The 24,642-nt window shown below is 32.5% G+C and overlaps 2 protein-coding genes across 2 annotated transcripts; one reads left to right on the forward strand and one right to left on the reverse strand.

Moving 5' to 3' along the window:
- Nucleotides 1-14,090: 14,090 nt before the first annotated feature.
- Nucleotides 14,091-16,074, forward strand: LOC111992332 (dof zinc finger protein DOF4.6). Its single transcript, XM_024024197.2, has 2 exons — nucleotides 14,091-14,262; nucleotides 14,681-16,074. The coding sequence occupies exons 1-2, from the start codon at nucleotides 14,239-14,241 to the stop codon at nucleotides 15,542-15,544; spliced, it is 888 nt and encodes a 295-aa protein (XP_023879965.1). The 5' UTR covers nucleotides 14,091-14,238; the 3' UTR covers nucleotides 15,545-16,074.
- A 2,957-nt stretch (nucleotides 16,075-19,031) lies between these two features.
- Nucleotides 19,032-23,259, reverse strand: LOC111992354 (uncharacterized). Its single transcript, XM_024024217.2, is given in 4 exon segments — nucleotides 19,032-19,410; nucleotides 20,184-20,199; nucleotides 20,202-20,331; nucleotides 22,943-23,259. Coding segments are annotated over 4 exon segments (462 nt in total). The 5' UTR covers nucleotides 23,120-23,259; the 3' UTR covers nucleotides 19,032-19,271.
- Nucleotides 23,260-24,642: the final 1,383 nt, after the last annotated feature.

Consider the following 24,642-nt stretch of genomic DNA (forward strand, 5'->3'; position numbering starts at 1 on the left):
AGGGCCTTCTCGACGTTTAGGCGGAGTTCTTAATGAAAAATGATCACTTTTTAAAAGAATACATCAATTTTATGATTCGTGTTAAATATTACAACTTTAAAGGTGTATTGTCATTTAAAATGATAATGTGAAATTTGCTCTCCTATTGCTATTCTATGTGATCCATGAAACTTTCTAAATGATGAAGATCAACTTCAAGTATTTCGATAAAATCTAACCAAATAAAAACAAATGAAATACCAAATCGTGGTTCCTTCTAAATGGATAAACAAATACAAAATGCAAATTAAAAGGGTTATAACGCTGGCCTTGTAGTCGAAAAGTGTTTGTCCTGACTCCAATCTAGGGAACTTTGGGGCTTCAATTCTTTGATTGCTTTTGATTCTAGGGCGTTAGCGAGGCCCTCTTGGGTACAAACCAAGTAGGTGCAATATAAGCTCGGGGTAGCTCTAATTTCTATCATACAGTTGCAACGTCTACATCACCATTACTGAGCTAAATAAGGGAGTATTCAAGTATAATTTATAGGCCACTCAAATTCATATTGCAGACACAAGTACTAAATCTTTCAAATATGTGATTCCCACTGCTCAAAACCTCTCGTCATGAAGAAACTATTCCTGAATTATTTAGTAGCTTATTGTTACTCTGATATGTCACATGTAGTACTGTATCAAGATAATTGCAGAATCATAAATGCCGCATTTGATTCTCAGAATATCTTACTACAAAGTTTAGAAGAGAAACGCATTTTAGCAAATGAGAAACAGCTACTAGAAGATGAATCATAAATGTTGGTGCAGGCAAGAGTCATAAGTGATAAGACAAGAAAAGATAGACAAATAAATGAGTTTTATTCCTTGACACAATTGGAAGTTCTCTTTGGGTATAGGAGTTACATATATAAATCCCACGAAATTGAAACATAATATGAGGTAGATTTGGATTATAAATGCTTTTAAAAATGAGTTAATTTGCATTTTGCAGCCCTAAATTACAGTGTCAAGTTCAAATCCCCATTAAATTATAAAATTGAGCAATTTTAGGTAAAATGCTCCATGTCTTTCGCTACGTTAACATTGTTCGATTTCAAATTTTTAATTAAAATTTTGAAGTTAATGAAAATTGTTAATAGCATGCGTATATTTTGTCCAATCATGCTCTATTTCATAGTTAAGTAGAGGGATTAAATTTGAGATAATATATAGTTTTGAGGGAAAATTTGCAAATTACTCATAAAATATTTACATGAAAATCAATACTTGTTAATAAATGGCGAGGGGCACATAATGGTTAAGTGCAACTACTCCAAAATTCGGAGGTGTCATGCCGCATTTTATCTTTAAAATTTCGCTTTTAAAACTTTTTGACCAAGTGAAAGGCAAATGCCAAGTCTATCGTTTAAAGTCCTAACTAGTTAACTACAAAATTAACTTATCCAAAATGTTTCTACTTTCTACTTTTCCAATGAATACAACTAATTGAAAACCAAATAATGTTCCAAAGTGTCAAATATGTGCATGGCTTTCAAATCTTACCAAAAGAAACCATTCTTAAAAAGAATTCTATTACTTTCTCCTGTGAACTACGCTCCTTTAATTTGGATGAAGAAGTGGTCCCTTTTAATTGTGTGTGGCGCCGGCCTGCCCTATTGCAATCATGGCCCCCTCTCCACTCTCCATCGCAATGTCGTGCTTTAGCTAATAATTTTGTTTTTTTGGTTTGGGCTAGAGGAAAGCAATGTTCGGCTATGGCATTTCAAATTTCAAATGCTAAATTTTAGCCATGTGTTGCACGCAAGTCCACCGTCTCTCCTGCTGAACCACTTGTACTAATTATCTTAATCCTTTGGTCAAGGATCATTATCTTTTGATGGCCTACACAACCCATATTACAAACTAATATGTACATATTAGCTATTCTCTAATGGAGGTCTTTTAAATTTATATATATATATATATATTCAATTTAGAATAATATGTGTCGAAAAACTTAAACTCGGGTGAGTACATTTTAACCAAATTAATCCAAATCAGGTAACTAATCAATTATGCCTTTTGAATTCATATTTGATCAATAAGGCATAAATCTCAAGTAGAACTTACAGTCGTGACCCGACGCAACTCCAATTCGGCTAGACTCTTTCACTATGGAATCTCTTCAACAATCTAGTTCGCAACTTGAAGTACGTACCAATTTGAAGGTTATCACAGCACCGACTATGTTGATGTTGCAGAAACTTCAAACTTGGTCACCAATCGTTCAAATTTCTTTGGTGAGATAGAGAGTGAAAGCTCAATAGTGTAAAACACTATAGCTTGTTTTGACCCTCAATTTTAAACTTACAGCTAAATTGCTTTTACTCTACTTAAATAAATGTGAAATAAGAGTAAATTGAACGCAATAAACCAGAACTACTCTTTAGTGCATAAACATAAACAATAGGCAGTAAATGTAAAGTATAAAGAGTAAGAGAAGAAAAATGCAAACATAAAATAACACCAAGACGTGTTATCAAAGAAGAAACCAAAATACTCAACGAAAAACCTCTCTGCGGCCTTCCAAGCCGAAATGATCCACTAGTAAATAAAGTTGGAGTACAAGAATATCAAAAAAAACCTTTCAAGCCTAATCTACCCAATGTACTTGAACCTTCCAAGTTCTAGCTTCTAAAGGACTTCATCGAGTCTTGTCTTCATTAGTTATCCGGATCCCACAATTAGCTTCAAATTGCATCCACCAATCAATGGCTTCTTCCAATACTTCCCACACGCACCAAACTTCTCTCAACACTCAAATTGGGTAAGGTAAGTGTTTGAGTTAAGAACTTTTCAAGAATTTGTAATTGGAGAGGTAGGAGTGGAGGAAAACTAAAAAAAATTGTATAAATGATTGTGGGTTTACAATCTCCAACTCTCAAGTGTATTGCTAGGGTTTTCTCTTTGAAAATCTTCTTACAATTTCGTGGGTAATGTGAGCTTATATAGTGTAGGTAAAGAAATGAGAAAAGCATTCTTTAAAATCATCTACGCAGAGAGTTTCGTGGGTTAATCGCGTGTGCCAAGTCCCGAAGTGACTCGCAAAATATAGCCTAGCAAGAGACTGTTCAATTTCCAACATGTGCTTCTCACGTGACCTTTCGCAAATTGTCCACTTGCGAGTTAGTTGCGAGCAAGTCGCAAATTTCATTGTCTTCATAATTCTTCACCAAACTCTCACACTTAACTTTTACATTAAATCCCACAAACATATAGCGAAAAGATTGACAGATTACAATCAAATTTTACATGAAATTAAAGCCAACAAAACATAGTTAAAAATCACAACTTTACATAAAAAATTTGGCATGGAACTCTAAGCGTAAAAATTCGACACTCTTTAATGATTTCTCTCAACTATAGGTAGAATTTTAGGAGCCTTTAACTGCTTTGGAAGAGCAGGGAACAAAATCCAACTCGAAAAGTTGATCACAGGCTTGACTGAAAATCAAAATTCCCGCAATTTCAATCGATTGAGACTCGACCAACAAATTAGCTTCAATCAATCAATCAAAGTTGATTGGTGACTTGATCGACAAGGCATAAAAATTCGTTTTCTTAAGCAATTTTCAATTCTTCAAAACTGTCTTCAAGAATACTTAAATAAAACTCAAGATGTAGGAAAATAAGTACAATTGACATGGTTTGCCAACCCATCAAAATCCTAGACCTAACAATATGTATCATCTTAAAGCATTCATTCAAAGCGTAATAGCCTATAAAAAAAATAAAAATGAAATTAATTTATACCATCCATACATGCACATAACTCATTCATACACATTACTTTGAATTTTATTGGTAAGGTACACGAGTATTGCTCTTTGTCTTACTCTTACACACTTGATAAATTTTATGCTTTTTGTGTGTGTGTTTGTCTCTTGTTTATGTTTTGGCATTTCCTTGTACTTTGATGGATGCCATTATATTATACAGTCTATTATTTATATTGTTTAATTTTAGGTATATATTTGAATATAGAAGGTGTTGCGTGGATGTATACAAAATTTCACATTAGGTATGTATAACAAGAATCCTAATTATACCTTGACTATCTTGTCTAATGTATAGTGCATTTATAAGCAGCACTTTCCTAATGTGTTGACAAATACGGAGTAGTATCATAACCAACCCAATAACATCCCTTTCATATAAATATATAATTTTTATCCTCCAATCATAACTTGGCCTTCCATAAATTGTGAGGAAAAAAAAAAGTGTCTAGAAACTTTTTTTTTTGGTAGAAAGTGTCTAGAAACTTATCTACATATAAAAGATTCCAAGTGGGTCTCTTAATTAGACAAAGGACAATCTTTAATATGTGCAAAGGAAATGATCCTAATTCCTATTCATTTCACACTCAAACAGGACAAAGGCCAACCTCTTCTTCCTTGGGTGGACATGTAATCTAACTCAGATTTGGTGGACCCTATAAGGACATATCTCTCACACGCGTTTCAAAAAAACCGGTGCACTCATCGGACGGCTGTAATTGTCTAATCAATTCACACTAATTTTGGAATTACCACTTTGACTATTCATACAATTCTTTGTTTTCTTTTAGAATTCAATATAGTCCTACATTATTATCTCCCTCTTAAGAGGGGAATATATGTGTATTGACAAAGTCATCCAAGTTGCTAAGTAGTATTTATTTATTTTTATTTTTTGGTGCTGATGTGTCATGCACTAGCACATGTGGTCCACGTCAAGAGGAGAAGGAGAGGAGAGAACCTCCCAAGTGATCACATCATCTTGATTTTGATTTGGATTATTTAGCACCGTGTAGAGACAAAAAAAATTGTGAGCCTGTTTGATAAGAGATTCTTAGTAATGTTGTTGCTATTTTGTGAAAATACATATAAGTAAAAAAGTATGTGAAAATACGTGTAATGTTATTTAAACACTGAAAACTGTTATTTAAACAACAGTTACAAACACCCCTTGAATTATCTAAAATGAACACTTTTGACCTATCAAGATTTTATTTCTTATATCTTAACATTATATATGCTATCAAATTTTAAATAATAAAACATAGATGTGCATTTAGATTTATAATATTTAATCTCAATCATTAAATGGATTTACTTTAAGAATTGAAAATTTTTTTTTTTTTTTTTGTGTGTGGAGAATACTAAGTATTTTAACACACACACACAGAGGGGAATTGAAAATGCTTTGATTGTGTTACTTAAGTTACATGGAAATTCTTGAACCTAAGAGTCATTTCTTCATAATTTGTTGGAACAAGATGAATATAATCCATGGTCAAGATTTCTTGGATTTAACAGTTTATGTGGTATTTAAACTTTTAAATGATATAGTACTAGATAATAGATACACCATTAGATTTAATCTAAACCACGGAATGGATTCATTTCAATAGAAAGAATCTTTAATATCAATATGTTAAGATGTTAAGTTATATTTAAAGTAATATCATTTTCACATGTCAATTTTGTTAAAAAAATGTTCTAAGGATACAAGTTAATATACATTTAGTGCTCTATCAACTAATATTTTTATATGTTTCAAAAAAATAAAGCTAAATTGTGCCCTAATATATATACACGCGCACAACTAAAATAAACTTGTATTTGTCATGCAAGCAAAAGAATTATTAAAAAAAATTGTGGAAAATATATATAAATATATATATATTAACCTTTATTATTCCATAACTTATTTCCTTATAACACTTGTTAACAAAATTTTGATAGATATCTCAAGAGTGCGGTTTAGTGGCTCATCATTTTTACGAGTTCAGGAGTTATGGATTCAAATAATAATAAGTCTCATTATTTCTTAGGCAATCCCACACCATACAAGAGTAGAGTTTAAGTGAGTAAATATTAAAAAAAAAAAAAAAAAAAAAAAAAAAAAAAAAAACCCAAAACCTTTAATGGGGGATTCCTTACTTGTTTGGGTTAAAGAATGAGTTGGCAATGCGCATGTTCAATTGTGGGGGGTCCACCCCACACAGACACCCCTTGACCCCACACTTCCCACCTCCTCCACCGCCCACCCCAATACTCATTCTTAAATCGCATGCCTTTCTTGAAGAATTCAATATACATTACAGAGGTATGTATGTACGTTTATGTTGTGTTGTTTGTGCTCTTCTGTAGCGTCAACATCGTGGGACACGTTTCCTTTCCAAACCATTTGTGCTTCTTTTTTTGCTTGGTTGGGTCCCACAATCAAAGATGCCCCCACATCTGACGGCTTCTATTCGCCGCCATTTTTTTATTTTTTTCAGTTCCACTACGTAGTACGTACTGTGCTTCTCTACGTACATGATGAACAATATATGTATCTATACGAATTGTTTCAGAGACTGTTTGTCTACAGAATCTAAGGAATGGTTGGAATAGTGTCAGTACAGTTCAATGTTTTTCCCAGTTCCTTCTATGTAGTTGGATAGCATTTATATATAGCTACAGTATTTTTATTGACTTTCATCCTCATCCACATGCTTGTTATTTCAATGATTGTCAAAATTTTCTAGGTAGGTTGATTTTGAATTGGATGGTAATACTGTTTAGATGTAGCATTTATGTTTTTGAGTATTGTTATAGTACTTTGTAGTCATTTCAAATGATTGTGCAAATTTTATGAAAAATATTATGTAGGTGCATGGCATTGCATGTTATGTTATTGTTCAGGAACAGAAGAGGAAGTGTGGGACTGTGGGAGTGACTTTTGAGAGTGTATATATATATATACTGACATGTTTTCATCTTAAAAGTGTTATAATAATTTTATAATCATATTGATTGAGACGTAATGTTTAATTATACGTATCAAACTCTCTTTTAAAAGTAACAACTGGTGGTTTCGGAGAAAATGATAACAATCATGTACCTGGTGTTTAGTGTCTATATATGCTTCTTGAATTTTCTTAAACACAATGGAGTACATCAAAATAGAATAAACTCCATTGTCCGAAAAGTCAACTAAAGAATATCACTAATCCAAATCTGATTTGCTTACTTCAATGAATTACGAAGCTTGAGTGCGTACCTCATTGTGTCACACACTTACACTGCACTTGACTCATTTTAAATGCATGTAAAGATACAGAATCTCATGCCAATTTTCCATGCTCGAGGTTTGCCAATAGGGGATGTAATGTAGTCTGTCTGTGGTGCTTATCCAAACACTGTCCTGAAAAATTTCGGACCTTCAATAATTGGAGGTGGAAAATTTAAACAGTAAATATTTTCATTAAAAATATTAAAAATATCAATTAGTTGAACTACAAAACATTTGGCTTTGGATAAGACATTAAATATTAATTACGGCATAGTTACATTTTTTTAATATAAAAATAATATTATAAATACAACATTCTTCATAATTGTTGAGCTAGCAAGTAATTATCGACTCTTATATAAAATCAATACTGGTACAATTTTATATCTACCATTAACAACTTATTGATATTGCAAAAATTGTAGAAAATATTGTAAAATAATTTATGACCTAGACATGCATGTTGTAAAATATGGTTCAGTTAACGGATGCACTAAGAAAATTTGTTAAAGGGCCATTTGAATAAAGTTTTGATATCATTTTTATGAGAAATATAAAAAAAACTATCAAAAAAATTAGTTACTTTTTTTTTCATAAAAATTTTTTAAAAATATTTTCTTAATCAATGCTCTTAGTATACTCGTTAACTTCTCCAGTAAAAAATTTAAAAAAAAATAATAATGTATTATTTTAAGAAAGTTTGATGCTGCTTTCATTGAAAATATAAAAAGTTGCAAAAAAAAAAAAAATTCCATACAAATTTTGTAAAAATATTTTCTAAACCAATGCAGTACATGTATTAACTTTATTCTTTTTAGTTTTAACGATATAAGGTTGTGGGTTTTAATTAGCTTAATTAATAAAGTTTTTGATAGTTGAATAAAAGATCTGAAGTTCAATTCTCGCTTACACAAAAAACTAATTATCTTGATCTGATGATAAAGAACTATTATTAAGAGAAGATATCATAAGTTAAAACCCTCTTAAAAATTAATTATAGAAGATTTTTATATATGTGTGTGTGGGGCACGTGTTTTTGCTAAATGAAGTTAAAATGAGATTGAAACCAAAGATCTAAAAATCTAAACCACCACTAGGACCATCGCAAGAAGGACTTTTATATTATTGTAAAGTACTTTGAAACTTAAAAAAGAAACTTCACCATCATCTTTCTCCCTTGTTTAACAATAAATTCTTTTTCTTTGTGTCCATCTTACCTAATATAAACTAGTCCTACCCGTCAACAAATGGCTCCTCAAGTAGCTAGGACAACCCAAACTAGTATATTCATAATCTTAGTTCATGATACGTATTACAAGAACCCATCAACCAAACACACCCACTGGATAACAACATTCCATTCTTATCACTTATGGCGCTTTTACTCTCTTTTTTGTCAAGTTTGGTACACGATTGATTGATTGATTCAGTCATGCCCTTGGATGCTCACCACGTCCTTGTGGAAATTGGAAATGACTCTGAAATCGAACGCAGTCAATCGCATATTTTATTTCATTATTTTTTTAATTTGTGCAATTACAAGTGGTCAACATTTTTTAACTTATGTAACCTTCTATTTGATAAATATCTTATGTAACCTACTACCTTGTATCAGGCACGGATGCAGGTGGGGGCCGAAGCCCCCCTAGTCCAATTTTTATTTATTTTTTAGTTATTATATGTTTAATTTTTGTAATTGGGTCCCTTTTCAAAACCTTAGGTCTCTCTTTTCCTCAATAAACCTAGCTAGCATCATTTAAATAGTAACTATTCAATCTAAAAACTTAACAAAAACAATAAAAACACAATGGTGACTAAATTTTTTACATCTATAATAAATTGATATAAATACTAGTTGACTATAACAAGTTATTAAAAATAAAATAAAATATTTTATTAAAATTATATCTCTTCTTTCAATTAAAAAACTCAAATTCTCTCTCTTTCTTTATTATTTTAATGAGTTATTTATATTATTTTAGATAAAGTGATAAAAAAAAATAGAATATTTGATATTGGATGTATTGTAAAGTGAGGTGATAAAATAAATAAAGTAGTTTTTAGGTGCTAAAAGTTAAAATTTTTAGCACCATCATTGTGAATGCTTTAACTTCAAAAAAAGAAAAAAAAAAAATCCTAACTAGCCTAGTATTAAAAAAAACATTATTTTGTTTTTATTTTTGTCTTTATTGGTAAATGATTGCATCTTAATATATTTATAAACAACGATTTTGAGTATTTATAATTTTTTAATACTGTGTGTTTGTTTGGATCATGCCCACGTTTTGGACGTTTGCGATTCAGGTTTTTTTTTTAATTTTAACCTGTGCTTAATGCACTATTCATGGGACATGAACAGTGTATTTAGGTCAATGAACAGTGCTGAATAGTAGTGAACAATAATAAACAGCAACCAGAAATTATTTTTTTAATGTTTTCAGTTTTCAGTTTTCAGCAAAATAAGCAATATCCAAACATATACTATATAGATGCCTATTTGAATTTTTTTTTTTTTTTTGGTTTATACCCTAACCCTCACTAACTTAGGGGGTGTTTGGTAGAGTAATTTGGAAATTGTTGTTTATAGTTTTTTGAAATACGTGTGGGTGAAAAAGTGTGTTGAAATGCGTAAAATGCTGTTTAAAAACTAAAAAATGTTGTTTGAAATGACAAACCAAACGGGGCCTTAAAATCCTGAAACCATCCCTCCTCTGTATTGGTCACTGCTGCGTATATTTTGAGAGTAAGTGTGCAATTAGTTTTGTCCAGTCTCTACAATTACTCTATCAGAACTGGAGAGCCAAGCAAAATTTGAGGAGCATTTGGTGGCCCAAGGGGGAGAGCATGATTAGGTCTGCTAATGATTTCAGAGCAGTTTGTCCAGAAAGATAGCCAGGTGGGTCCTATATGTTTGATGGATGGGTGGCCCATTTCATCAATCATGGCCATGATTACAAAGAGAAATTGATCAAATCAGGACCGTTCATTATATATTCTCCTTAAAGATGTGACCGCATGGTGCCAAGTGCGTAGTGCTCAGACCACGGCCCACGCGCGGGCCAGTACTAAGTAGCCATACCAGCACACACATCACATCCATGGATCGAGCTAGCAATGTACACTATTATATTATATCTAAGGGAAAAGTGACAAAAATTACAATGCATGTACAATTGTCATTGTTATGCAAGTCCGGTAACACTTAGGTAGTCTCGGAACAGTGCTTCGGGCTCTTACAATGTGGGTGAGCTCTATAATGGGACTCACGTGTGGGGCCCACCCACTAAATTTTTCCCATGCAAATCATATTTTCTGGGAGAAAAAAGGCATTCCTTCAAAATCATTTTAAATAATAAGGTAATAAAAGTTTTTTTTTTTTCCCCAAAGCCTTCAATGGAAAAATGCTTCTTTACCATAAAAGAGTATATGCTTTGTTGGACCTTAGCACTGCCGACTAATGTCCTAAGATAGTTATCAAAACTTAAAGAGTCGGCATTCATCACTGGTTTTAGGTATTAGGGGATCAATTTCACGTGCCATTGAATTGGTATATACTTTGAGTAGAAAGTTTTCTGGTTTTATAAAAGAGGACAATTAATGTATGCCCTAAATAAATTTGTTTTTGAAAAAAATTTTATCGAAAATTAAAAAAATTGTCAAAACTTTTTCAATTTCCTATAAAACCTTTTTCAAAAATAGTATACTATTATGTATCCTTATGGTACACGTTAGTAAAATCCTTTATAGAATTGATTCTTCAAAATTTTGAGAATCATGTACATGCATGTCTTGGAGCTCTTGGTACCCTTAAAACTGTAATCCACGCACACTCTAAGCATGATAACATGTTAATAATTGTAACCACATTATTAAAGTAAATCACTTTAATTTACATACTCATCAATTTTCAATAGTAGGTCAAAATTAATCACCTAATACCTATTTCCCCTAGATATATGCAATAATTATAATAAGTTAATTATAATATCACTCTACCTAAAAAGGGCTTCAATTTGTCGATCGAGTCTAGTTGTACCCTCCATACAATTGGCATTTCATATTTGTAGCCCAGTGGCAGTGAGGGTCTTCTACTATGACCCTTTTTCTTTTTTCTATTTTGGTGTTTCCCCTAGATGTGACGGGGAAATTAAGACACTCACTCCTTTAATTTATTGTCCTCATTAATTAGGATAAACACCCGTGAATTATTGATAACAAAAGGTATATTTTACAATTAATTAACTGGATAAACCTTCATGTTAGTGATAATAACATTAACCTTCCCGTATGATTATTCAAAGAAGCAAGACCCACCTCTTATTATAGAATGTTTGGCCACATCATTATGATAGTTTTTTTTTTTTTTTTTTTTTTTGAGAAACCATCATTGTGATAGTTAATTGCTTGGCTGCCACCATACTTTCCAAGCCTATGTTAAAGGGTCACTTTCCATGATGAAAGAGATACATTTTGTCAATTCACCTTTGTGGGGTTCCTGGGGGATGTAAAATTTTACGTGTACGATTTTAATTTTGAATTGATTCTTCTTCTTTCTTTCTTTCTTTTTTTTTTTTTTTTAATTAGACTCTACTTTTGGGTACATATGGCTTTGCATTCATTATTTGAATTAAAAAAGAAGAAAAACAATTGAGTAGCCCAATTGGGATGCTATCAATGGAATAGAAGGAACATTGGTCTGTTGCATGGTTCAAAGCTATGGGAAAGCAACCCAAACCCAAATACCCAATATGTCCTTTATTTTTTGCAGATCAGTTCAGGCATGCAATGAAGCCATGAAAGTTTCCATTAGTCACTCCCTATAGTTATACTGGTTTATGTTTTAATGTCCATCTCATATAGAGTGTTATTTCATTGAAAATTTTTAAATGTGATAGTTAATACAACTTTAGATTTATAATATTTAATATAAATTATAGAAAAAAAAATCTATTCCAATCCAAGAGTATTCTCAATTCTTTATGCATCTCATATATATCTATGCATGAGATTAAAGGAATGCCTTTATAATCTGTCACATTATAACAAACAGTCACTATGGCCAAATAGTGCATAATTATTTCCCCCATTTGCCATACCCTAGCTTCTGTCACAGTCTACAAGACTACTAGCTGATATTATGAATGAGGAACACATGCATTTGTGGATCCTGAGTCACACTTAACACTTTTATATGCTCCATGCAAAAAGGGTTTGTACTGATAGTAGAATTATTGGAGTCTGGTTTCTGTCTCAACAAAAGCTATGTCAGTTTGTTTTAGCAGCTAATCCAATCTTTTCATCAGCTTTTAAATGGTTGGTAACATAGTCAGCTTAGGTTTGCCTACCTAATTCTCTTAGAAGTCAAATCCTTTTAAGTTCTTGGTCGTAGGAGTTTGTTTTCAGCGGTATAATATGTATTGAACTTAAAAATAAGTTGAAGAAACATACAATTTAATCTAAATGAAAAGTAATATTAATTTTTAAAAGTTACATATAAACCAACCAAATAAGTATAACAACCTGAAAATGGATTATAGGCGACATGTCAAAGATTTGAAATTAAGAGAAGTGAAGAAAAAATTGTTAATATATATAAATTGTTAGATATATATATATATATTTACTATATTTATGAGTTTTAAGGAATTTATTCCATCAAAATCATTTACATTATGAATTTAATATAATATTTTAGATCTGATAATTTCAAATTTACATACTAGTATATTTGAAATTTACTCATGAATTTCTTCAATTGGAGACAGTTGTGTTTTCATACTTTGTTCAAATCATAGTGGTCGTTAATTAAGAAAACACATGCAAATCAAATTACAATAATTCTTGGCAAAATATTCAATGTTTGACCCCTTTATAAAGTGTACTAATTGTAACCCACAAAAGAACAGTAAATTTTTTTTCTTCTTTTAAATGTAAATGTCGATGCAGCTAATATTAAAATATACGACATGCAACTATGCAAGTTACTGCCAAAAAAATAAAAACCTTGTACTTCGGTATAATGAGAACTGAAAAGCCAATTATTTGTAAGTTCCTTTCTTCTTTTTGGTTTTATTACTAACAATTTCAATTGCAGAAACCAACGAACCAAATTAACTTCTTCTTTTTTGGCTGAATGAATAAACAAGTTCAATTAATTAGTCCACTCCACGGTTGCATGAATCAGCCAAATTGAGCAAAAACCTCACAAAGATGAAAGAAATGTGGCTGACCGAAAAATATGGACAAAATCTGACATAACCTACTTTTCTGGTCAGAAAGTAGAAAGCCACCACCAGAAGATGTCTTCACAAACCCACCTACAAAGTTTTACATAATAACTTTAAAAAAACATACATAACATTCTATAGGGTAACAAAACTTTTTTTTTAATAGATATATAATAAGATTTTAAAAGACTAAAGAACATTTTTAGTTCTTAAAGTTTATATTATTTTCATTTTGATTTTTTATGTTTCAAAATTTTCATTTTAGTTAATTTTTCTTTGCCTCTTTACGCTTTAAAATTCATTTTGAACCTCCACATTTCAGCCTTTCATGAAATTGAAATGTAAATGATCAAATAGAAAATTGAATTAAACGTAATGGGTTAAAATGAAAATTTTGAAAAATAAAGAGTTAACATAAAAATGCATCAAACATAAATTGCCAAAATGAAAATTTTTAAATATAAATAATCAAAATAAGAACAATCTCAAACTTTAAAGGTCAAATATATATTTTAGTCATTTTAAAACTTATAAAAACATCATTTTTATTTAAAAATAAATAATTTTATTAATTGAGTTAACTAAAAGTCATGAAACAAAACATATTAACCGGCCATAAGCGAAAAAGAGTGAATACATGTGCCCTTAAACTAATTATTATTTATTTTACAAAGAGGTATTACCGCTCAAAATTGTGAGTGAAAATACACTCAAGTAATTAGAATATAATAGTATTTTATCCTCTCTCTCACATTCTCATATAGTACAAACAACACATAAAGCAAGGAAGAGACAAGGGTGATACGTCCACCCAAACCGTCTTAAACATTCCTTTTCCTGCTCTTATAACCAGTTTCAAGGAAAGGAGCTCATTTTTACTCTCTTTGAACACATCATTTCCTTATTTCCCTTATCTTCTTTCGGTTGCAACATCCATGGACACTGCTCAATGGCCACAGGTAGATAGATCTATATCACTTGGTCTTTTGGTTTTTGATTCTGTACACAAGGCTGTAATTTTCTTTCTTTGTCTTGCTAGCTAGCTTTTCTAGATGTTTATTGGGTACCTTTTTTGGTAAAAAAAGATGATGGTGTTCATGGCTAGTGTGTCTAAGTCCCCACCTATTTGGATTTAGTTCTTATCAGTTCTTCAACATGTATTTCACTTTATCTTTCTCTTTTGTGTATATGATAAAGGAAAAGAAACCCTTTTTTTCTTTTTTAAGTGTAAAAGCAGCTAACTTGTTTTGCTTTGCTTGTTTTGTTTGTTTGTTTAGTTTCTGATCTTTCCTTGATCTTGAAGTTCTGGTTTTTTTTTTTTTTTTCCTTATGTCTGTTTTCATTTTTTTCCTTTTGTTTCTTACTGTCTTTCTATAGGAGATTGTGGTGAAACCAATAGAAGAGATAGTCTCCAACACATGTCCAAAACCTGCAAGTTTAGAAAGGAAAGCAAGGCCTCAAAAAGAACAAGCCCTAAACTGTCCAAGGTGCAATTCAACTAACACCAAGTTCTGCTACTACAACAACTACAGCCTCACACAGCCTAGATACTTTTGCAAGACTTGTAGAAGGTATTGGACTGAAGGTGGTTCTCTGAGAAACATTCCTGTTGGTGGGGGTTCAAGAAAGAACAAGAGGTCAGCCTCTTCTTCTTCTAATTCTTCCTCCTCTAATACTTCATCAAAAAATAAGCTTCCTGATTTGGTCACACCCCAAAGCCTGTCACAATCTTCCACTCAAAACCCTAAGATCCATGAAGGTCATGATCTAAACTTGGGTTTCCCAACCACACAAGATTTCAGAACTATCACAGAATTGGTTCAAGTACCTAGCATTAATAATGATAACAGCAACAAGAACCAAATTTCTGGTACTTCTACTACTACCAATACCGCTACTGCATCTCATCAACTTTCTGCTTTGGAGCTTCTTACTGGAATTACTTCAAGGGGTTTCAATTCCTTCATGCCCATGTCAGTTCAGGATCCAAACTCAGTTTATACATCTGGGTTTCCTCTAGTACATGATTTCAAGCCAACTCTGAATTTCTCTCTGGATGGCCTTGGAGTTGGAAGTGGGTATGGAAGTTTCCAAGGTGTTCAAGAGAACAGTGGCAGACTTTTGTTTCCATTTGAAGATTTGAAACAAGTCTCAAGCACCACAAATGGTGTTGGACAAAACAAAGAGCAAGGAGATTCAACTGGGTATTGGACTGGGATGCTAGGTGGTGGATCATGGTAAAGAAAGATAAAAGATAGCCTGGGTTTTTTTTTTGGGTTTTTTTTTTTTTTTCTTCTTTTAATTATGGGTCTTAATTAACCTTCTTTTAATTGGTGGCTTACTTGTCTGGATTTTTCATAGCTAACAGATAGGATACATGGGTTTTTTTTCTCCTTTTGTTAATTTCTCTATTTACTATTAATAATTAATCTTATTTACTCTTTGATGAGCATGGTGGGATTTTGAAGCTTATTTTAGATTGGCTTTAGAGAAGGGCGAGATGGGATATTCAGTAAGGGTAGAAGATCAACATATGCCCATATTTTTTAGGGTTAAGAAGTAGAGAAGGCATGCAACATGCCCTTCATTTGATGTAATTTCTTCTATCGCAAATCAAGATAGAAGAAGGGAAACCCACCATATTCTGTGTCACATTGGCTTGGTACAAAAAAGATTGTATAATGTGCAAGTTATTCTTCATCCAAATAATTATGTAAATGTGCAAGTTTGTAAGGAGTTTCATGCATGAAAAAAAAATGCTTTTATTTATAGTGTTTTTTCAATATGGAAAACAAGTAGTTGCTGTTGTCAATTGTTTTAGGGACACGTATGGGTTGTAATTGTGGATTTGAGTTACTTCCATCCCTCTCTCTCTCCCTATTTTGTTTTCTTGCTGTTTGTAAACAGGTTTTTTTTAAGCTTTTATATAGCACGCACATAGATTCTTCTACCCATCAAAGCAAATCTCTAAGAAGAAAGTTGGAGCTAGAGGGAAAAAATGAGCTAGATAGTCAGGTGAGAAACCTGATCCCTCCACATGACATTGTTATAAATGAGTCTTCAGAAAAGTAACTCAACACAATGTTAGAACCACTAAACCTGCCTCAACTAAAAAGTTCACCTACTGACTTCTATATCCAAATAGTTTTGAAGACTCCCTCACATTGCCACCATTACAACAAATGATCATTGCTTCCATGCCCACCCTTTCATTCTTTTTTTCTCTTTTTCTAATCGAAAGATTGTCAAAGTTCTGACAAACCCTCCATTCTTTGGTCCTGGTAAGGGACCCACAAACATTCCCCTAGGCAAGTGTGCTGAAGAATAATACACCCCACTAAGTTGATCGATCTAGATCTATACCCTCCATTTATAAATTACTTTATTTTGGTTCTTTGCTGTAAGCCACTTGGTGTGTGCATAATAACTAGCAAATGTTATATAGATCTACCACCTTCTATCATGGAGGTCTTTTTCTCTTGCCAAATTAAGGCATTTAGTTTATATATAATCTGTTAATTCTATTCTCTCCTTTGTCTATGTACTGTTTGGAAACTAGAATATCCAGCCACCCCAACATCACTTTGGTCCAAGTTGACAAACCATATATTCCTTGAGCACCAAGGGTGGTGGATAGGTTCAAAGTTTTTGTGACCACGCATAGCTATTAATGGTAAAGATTAATTCAAAAGGAAGACCAAAATGATAACATAACTTACTTGTTTGGTGCCTGGATGGATCATCTAAACAAGAATTTAATGAGACTACCTTCCAAGTATTGCTATTATAGTATATCTTTTGAAGAGTTTAAGGAAATTCTCATATTATATATGCTCATTCTTTTCCATAGAGTAAAAAATATGCAAACATATATACCATGGAAAAACTCAAATAGCTAAATGTTTTTTTTTATGAATATTCTATAGATTTTGCACATAAATTCAACTGTCGGCAAGTTTCTATATTCACTAAATGAAAATGACCGTTTTCTTTAATTAATGCATGCAATGTGTTGCTTTTCTTACTCGTGGATGGTTTTGCTTTTCCAAATTATTCCAATACTAGCTGAATGATTCCCCAAATTCAAATTTGATATCTATAATTTTATAAGCGCGGCACCTTTTGCTTGATGCACATGCACTCCACATTTGAAATGAATCTTGCATGTATCAATACACTTCTTTGGGGGGGGGGGGGGGGGGGGGGGAGAGAGAGAGAGAGAGAGGCAGAAATCTGATGCATTGCCCTATGTGGAGTACCAAGTTCTTAATATTTGAATCCTAACAACGACATTTAAAATGAAGTCTATGGACCTATCCAAAAAAAAAAAAAAAAATGAAGTCTATGGAGGTTTACAATTGTTTGGATACCAAATTGGTGATATGCAATTGCATAATGCAAAATTAACAACCTAGGGCCTCGGATTATTGTGTTGTCTGGGGCCAATATTGTTCTATATGTTTGTATCAGAATGAAGGCAAAATTTACAATATAATATCTTTTTAATTAAGATGTTAATTATTTAACTTGACATGAATTTAAAGTTACTTTGTCATTTAACCTTTTCTTTTTAAATCATGTTTTAGAAACACGGATTCATCACTTAAAACACATTTTTAAAACAGAATTTCAACTAATTTCACTCAATTTTAAGTGAAATCATATTTTAAAGTCGTAATTCTAAAACACAATTTAAAAAAATATTAGATTCCTAAATAGTTTTAAAATAGTGCCAAATTTAAATAATTATTATTAAAATAATATTACTTTGCATATTTTGCCTTGAAATATATGAATACTTATTGCATTTTACCAAGTAAGAAAGTATGAACAACTTTTGTATCACATATTTTACCACAATTTTAAAGTTTTAGAAGAAAAATTGCGAATTTATATGAAAATAATTGTCTACAACTCATAATCAATCACTTTATCAAATTATCGTAAATGTTGCGGTCATAGTCATAGGTGGAAACTGAGCTTTGGCATTTTCCTTGAAACGAAACAAAACTTTGCAGTCAATTGCAGTGTCACTTAAGTAGCAATATTCTATATAATATAAAAGCTTGTGAAATGAATATGATGCTGCACTCACTGTTTTACTACCTAACAGTAGGAACTCATAGTAGGTTGCTTATCAACCAAAAAAAACAAACACATAGTTGGTAGGACTAGGATGACTAGGTCAGCCATGGTGTGAGGTTTCCACTTTCCACAGATTTTTAGCAGTGGATTCCACAGCATTGTCATGTTATCAAATCGTATCTCAGCAAGATATATTATGAGCTCCTGCATGGATTTGTATTTTTAACTACCCCGAATTCGTTGATACACTCCATTCACGTACAACTATGGGACTAAATGTTGCAAGATTTTACAAAATTTGGTCATTTGAACAGTTCAAACATTCATGTGCTAGGAGCACCTGAAATGGCAGTTGGGTTCATCATGACTTCACCCATCTCAGCAATAAAAATAACCTCATAACCCATAGGTTGAGAATTCATAAGAGCCTGTTTATTTGGAACAAAGAAAATTTGTACACAGGCCCAATGATATAGTTTTAACCTGCACCAGTAGAATGAGACTGGATCCGGCACCTCACTTCTATTCACCTACCGATGAGCATTATCATTGAGGAAAAATGAGTCCAGGAAGCAAAAGCAATCTTTACAATTTTTTTTTCTTTTCATTTTACATGAAATAAACTAAAAGCCATTTGCGCCAGTTGACAATGGACTAGAATAGCATAGCACGAGAGTTCACCAATATTAGCAGGTACAGAGAGAAAATACAACGAAAGTATTTCTCTTGAAAATATAATGAAAAGCAATATATGTAAAATTTTCACTAACAGGAAAAATATTACACCCTTTCCAGTTTTAACGTCTGTACAGGGATATCAATTGGAATATCAAAATGATCAGCCTAGGAACTGGGATAAACCAAACTTGAATTTCTTCACAGTTCATTGATCAGCATTGATTCCAAATATACGGACCTTGTGCATATGAGGGAACTTTGCGACCACCAGCACAAAAACTGCTAACGTGTTTAAGAAGAGCATCGGGTGCTGATAGTCCGTCGTGTGTGAGGCTATCAAATACCTGCCAAATGAAACATATGATTATCAAAGAATGGTTCTTATTAGGGTACTCCTAATTTGAACAAATCTTTATTGTCTTAAGTACCTGAACTTGGCAAATATTTCATGAAACCCCTAGCAATTAGTCTTAAGAGTTTGATATCTAAGTTCAAGAAACAAACAAAGACTTTCTTACAAGAGAGAGACTCTTCTACAATCAAGAAAAAGCAATAAATCATGAGTAAGCAAAGGACTGGCCAGAGCCAGATGGATCAACTATTCCAATCAATAATGACATAAATTGTGGCATTAACATTCCTTGGGTGGGTTTTTTTTTTTTTTTTTTTTTGTGGGGGCCGGGGGTGGGGAGGGAAGCTTTGTGGTGTAAGTAAAAAAAGTCAAAATCTCTGGGGAAAAAAAGGATAAATAGGGTTCAACTGCACAGAAAAAGAAGTTTTCAAATCCAACTTAACTCAACAGTGCCTTACAGAGTGTCCCCACAGAAGACATCAACCCACAAAAATGATAGTTTTGAGAGAGCACTTAAGATAATATTCAGAGGCTTACTCCTCGTATAGAAATTCCTATATTGTGGGGTACAATCATCAGTGATGCCAACAACCACCTTCTCAAGTCTCACTGCCCTTACCAAACCACCACACCACACCCCCCCCCCCAGGTTTCTACCGTATGCCAGTTATATTTTTTCAACTAAAAGGAAATTGAGGCAGTGATGCTATAACTACAACATACATTTCATATATTCATGTAGGAAATGAAATGTGAAATACTTACAGCACAACAGGCACCCAGTCAAAAACTTTCTGTTGCGAGTGAGCTGCTTGCCACTGTCTATCTGCTCCCACCAGGTCAACCTGTTGTAGATACCTTGGTCATCGGCAAATGGTGTTCCTTTCTTCCAATGGAAGAAGTGATAAGTAACCTGAATGAAGAAAAAAATAAAATCATGATATGAAAACAATAAGAAACTTATGCTGATAGCTGGTAGTTATAACTTCGCAAAAGGGAAGATAAATACATTAATTTATTTTCTAGATAATGGATTCTTATTTTAATAATGGCATTTTTCTCGTCAAGCAGATACTTGACTTGCAAACATGCATACTCTGAAGGAAAGCAAACATTGCAACAATGCCAAAACAAGGATGCTAAAAAACCAGGGACAGACCATTTATCTTCACTCCTCTAGATGATTTTCCAAGTGAAAAAGAAATGCGATTACCAAACTCAAGTAGAAGGGGAAAAGTCTAAACAACAAGAGATAATTCAGGAACAATGCTAAAATAATAACATTTAGTGGCTACTTATTAGGTTGCTGATTGCAGTTTCACCATATTTGATATGAAACATTTACTTCCAAGGTTTTCAAGTGTGATCATTCATTCACATGATAGTGAATTTATTATCAAATTAACATGTTACAATAATTCAGAATAGATTTACCACAAAAGCTGGATAAAGCTGAAGCTGAACCAAGATATAGGGAAAAGATCTCCATAGCTAAAATTATACTGATTTATTAAGATATGGATGCCCACAATGATATGTTGTTCAATACCTCATACTAATAAGTTACAAAAAGGGGATTTTTTTTTTTTTTTTTAATAAGTAATCAAATTCAGAAGTAGCTCATCAACAATGACTATGGAGACACACTTCAGAACAAGAGATACAAGGAAATGTAAAAGTGACATGATGAAATACTCAAGAAATATAATACATCTTTTTATCAGGCATACTTTCCCCAAGTCTTTATAGAGTAGTTATCCTTTATATTAAACTCTCTCTGCCTGTTTCACAGGTGCACTTAGCATCTTCAGCAATAAGAAACTATGCGTCTAATTAGGCTCATCAACAATGATTATGGAGACAAACTTCAGACCAAGAGATACAAGGAAATGTAAAAGTGACATGATGAAATACTCAAGAAATACAATACATCTTTTTATCAGGCATACTTTCCCCAAGTCTTTATAGAGTAGTTATCCTTTATATTAAACTCTCTTTGCCTGTTTCACAGGTGCACTTAGCATCTTCAGCAATAAGAAACTATGCGTCTAATTAGTTGAACCATGAAGAGAATGCTCAAGGCCCACCTCAGAAAGAGGCTAACTCATAGCATACAAGCTATTAATGCTCTTAATACTGAAAGAATCTTATTATATCTCCTAAGTCCTAACCCTTTAGTCACTTTCTGTACCGCATACCATTACCTTCCACCATCCTCAGCTACAAATTCGGTTACTTTTATCACAAGATTGTCAAAAATATTTCCATTTCAGAATCCAAAACTTCACAATATACCATGTCCAACCACAATTTGCCACCTTTTCCCAATTCAACTATAAGCTTACTATATCCAAAATTGAGCTCAGCAAAGATCTAAGCTCTAAGCCTCCAACCAGTATTTCTGCTTAGCAAAATTTTTTTTTTATTTTTTAAAAGCCTCCAAAAGAAAGTGTGCCCTAACCTCTAAACAAATTCAGTTACTTTTATCTCAAAATTGTCTATTTCCATTCTAGTATCTAAAAGATTAACAATGCTAGCCTGAACCATGTCCAACCACTAATTTTCTATCCTTCCCCAATTCAGTAGAAACTTACATATCCAAAATTCAGCTCAACACAGAGCTAAGCTCCAACACAGAACTTGCCCTAACCTCTATTCAAAATTCAGTTATGTTTTTTCTCGGTATAAGCTACAGATTTCAGTTATTTTTATCACAAAATTGTCAAAAAGTTTCCATTTTAGTATCTAAAAATTAACAACAGTATCCTAAACCATCCTCCTACTAAATTTTCGTTCTTTCCCAATCAAACTAAACACTTATATTGAATATTCAGCTAAACGCATAGCTAAGGTCCAATACAAAGCGTGCCTTAACCTCTATACAAATTCAGTTACTTTAATCAAAACTTATCAGGAATATTCCCATTTCACCCATCCAAAAACTAACCAGACTATCATGAACCATTTCCAACCACTAATTTCCCAGTTTCCCAATTCCACTAAAAGCTCACTAAATCCAAAATTCAGCTCAACACAAATCTCCATCCGAAATGGATTCATTCGATAGTTCAGATTAAATATTACAAATCTAATAAGTATTTCAAATCAAGCGACACATGTAAACCGTTAAATACAAGAAACTAAAAATCTTAACCGCAAAATGAATCGACGATCCTATACAAATTCGATCACGAAATCATCATAAACCTAGTGCGAGTACTAATGTTTCACCTATTCCCCAATTTTACTAAAAGCCTTCACTATACACGTCAAGAATTTCAGCTCCACACATACCTAAGCTCCTAACCTATACAAAAGTTAACAAAAAAAAATCCCCAAATTAACAAACCAAAAAACTATTTCCAAATTAAGCTGAAAACGATAAAATCAAATCCATGATTCAACTAATTAGCTCATCTAATCCCCCTAAATCACAAAACTAGCATAAATTAACAAATTCAGATAAAAAAGTCAACCAGTTTGAAAATTTGAAAACCCTAAATTGAGAGAGAGAAAGAAAGTACGAGAAAATGAGAGAGGTGGACTATGGTCCAAGCCAAGCCAGAAGAGCAATTGAGAACGGAGAGAACGATGAGCCACGAGAAGAAGAGGATGAGAATGTAGGTGGTCCACACGCCCGGGTACGTGAACCATTCTGTGTTCCGGTTCAGATCCGTGGGTCGCACCGCCTTCACATACATCTTTCTTTTGATTTTCTTCTCTCTCTTTCTCTCTTTTCCTTTCCTTTGTATATTTGATTCTTTCCTTTCTTCTTCTTTTTTTCCTAAAATGACGAATTTGTCCCTTTGTATTTGGGATGAAGGGAATGAATTATGAATAAGATCGACGATGGGTTTGGTTTTATATTAGGAAGGGGAGGAGTGTAGCCGTAGGGGGTATAGTTGGGATTTTGGGTTGATGTCGATAGGGGTACGGTAGGAAGTTTCAAGGTTTGAGGTGGTGGGAGACGAGATCAAAAATCAAAATATCATCTAGGAGAGTCAACAACTTTGAATGCGTTTAGTTGTGGTGGTTCAATAAAAACAATGGTTTATTGGAAAACAAGTTTTGGGAGGTGCTTAATGGAATCAAAATTAGGTCAAGAACTTCGTGATTCAATTACATTATTTGTTTTTTTTTTTTTTTTTTTTTTTTTTTTTCTGATGGGGAGAATTTGGGGTCGACTCCTCCTTCTTGATCAATTGTTAGTTGGATAAAAAGATTTTAAGTAAATTGCAAAGTATACCCTTAAAATCTGAAGTTTATTAAATTTTACAATATAAAATTCGAGAAATTGGATTTTATACGCTGAAGTTTGGTTTCATTAGCAAAACTCCATCTTCCATTAGTTTTGGCTATTAAGTGACACGCTAACATTTTGATGTATATTTTTCTTTTGCCAAACCAGCCTCTCAAAACGATGTCATTTCACTTAAAACAAATAAATGAGTTTGCATGTGAACTAAAGTACGATTTTTAGTAGTTTTGGGATGCTAATTTGGCAAAACACACACACACACATATAAACATCAAACATGTCAGTGTGTCACTTAACAGTTAAAACTAATAGAAGTAGAATTTTGCTAACGAAACAAAACTTTAAGGTGTAAAATCCAAATAACCCGAAACTTTAAGGGTTTATTTTGAAATTTAACCAAAGAGTTTTAAGTCAATCATGAATGGTATAAGAGGTTTTATATTTGTTCATTTCAAAGAATTCAAAAGAATATAGAATTGGTTCTTGATATATATTTTGAGGATAGTTCATTAAGAAACGGATTAATATTGATTAACAAATTAGTTATATAGAAAGTTTATGCTAATTAGGAATCAGATTAATATTGATTAACAAACCGTTTAAATGAAATGTTTATGCTAATCGAAAAGTTTGTAATATATGGTGTTTGTGGTTTAAACATTTCTCTTCAAACATGGCTATAGACTCTAGTTCAATGAGTGAAACCAAATATTGGTACAAGGCCAACTTATTACTTATCGTAAAAGTGTAAACTTATAAAAAGAAGTAAATTTTGTTTTTAAGCAAATTGAAATATGTGAAGTAGATTTCACCTGCAAAATTATGCATCTCTTGTAACTTATCAAAAAATATAGGGCAAATTGCAAATTACAGTATTACACCCCTAAAGTTTGAAGGTGATTGGATTTTACACCCTAAAGTTTTAGAATTTGGATTTTACCCCTTGAAATTTGGTAATGTTTGGAT

The sequence above is a fragment of the Quercus suber genome, unplaced genomic scaffold (assembly GCF_002906115.3).
Source record: "Quercus suber isolate HL8 unplaced genomic scaffold, Cork oak 2.0 scaffold_53, whole genome shotgun sequence".
Taxonomy (NCBI): domain Eukaryota; kingdom Viridiplantae; phylum Streptophyta; class Magnoliopsida; order Fagales; family Fagaceae; genus Quercus; species Quercus suber.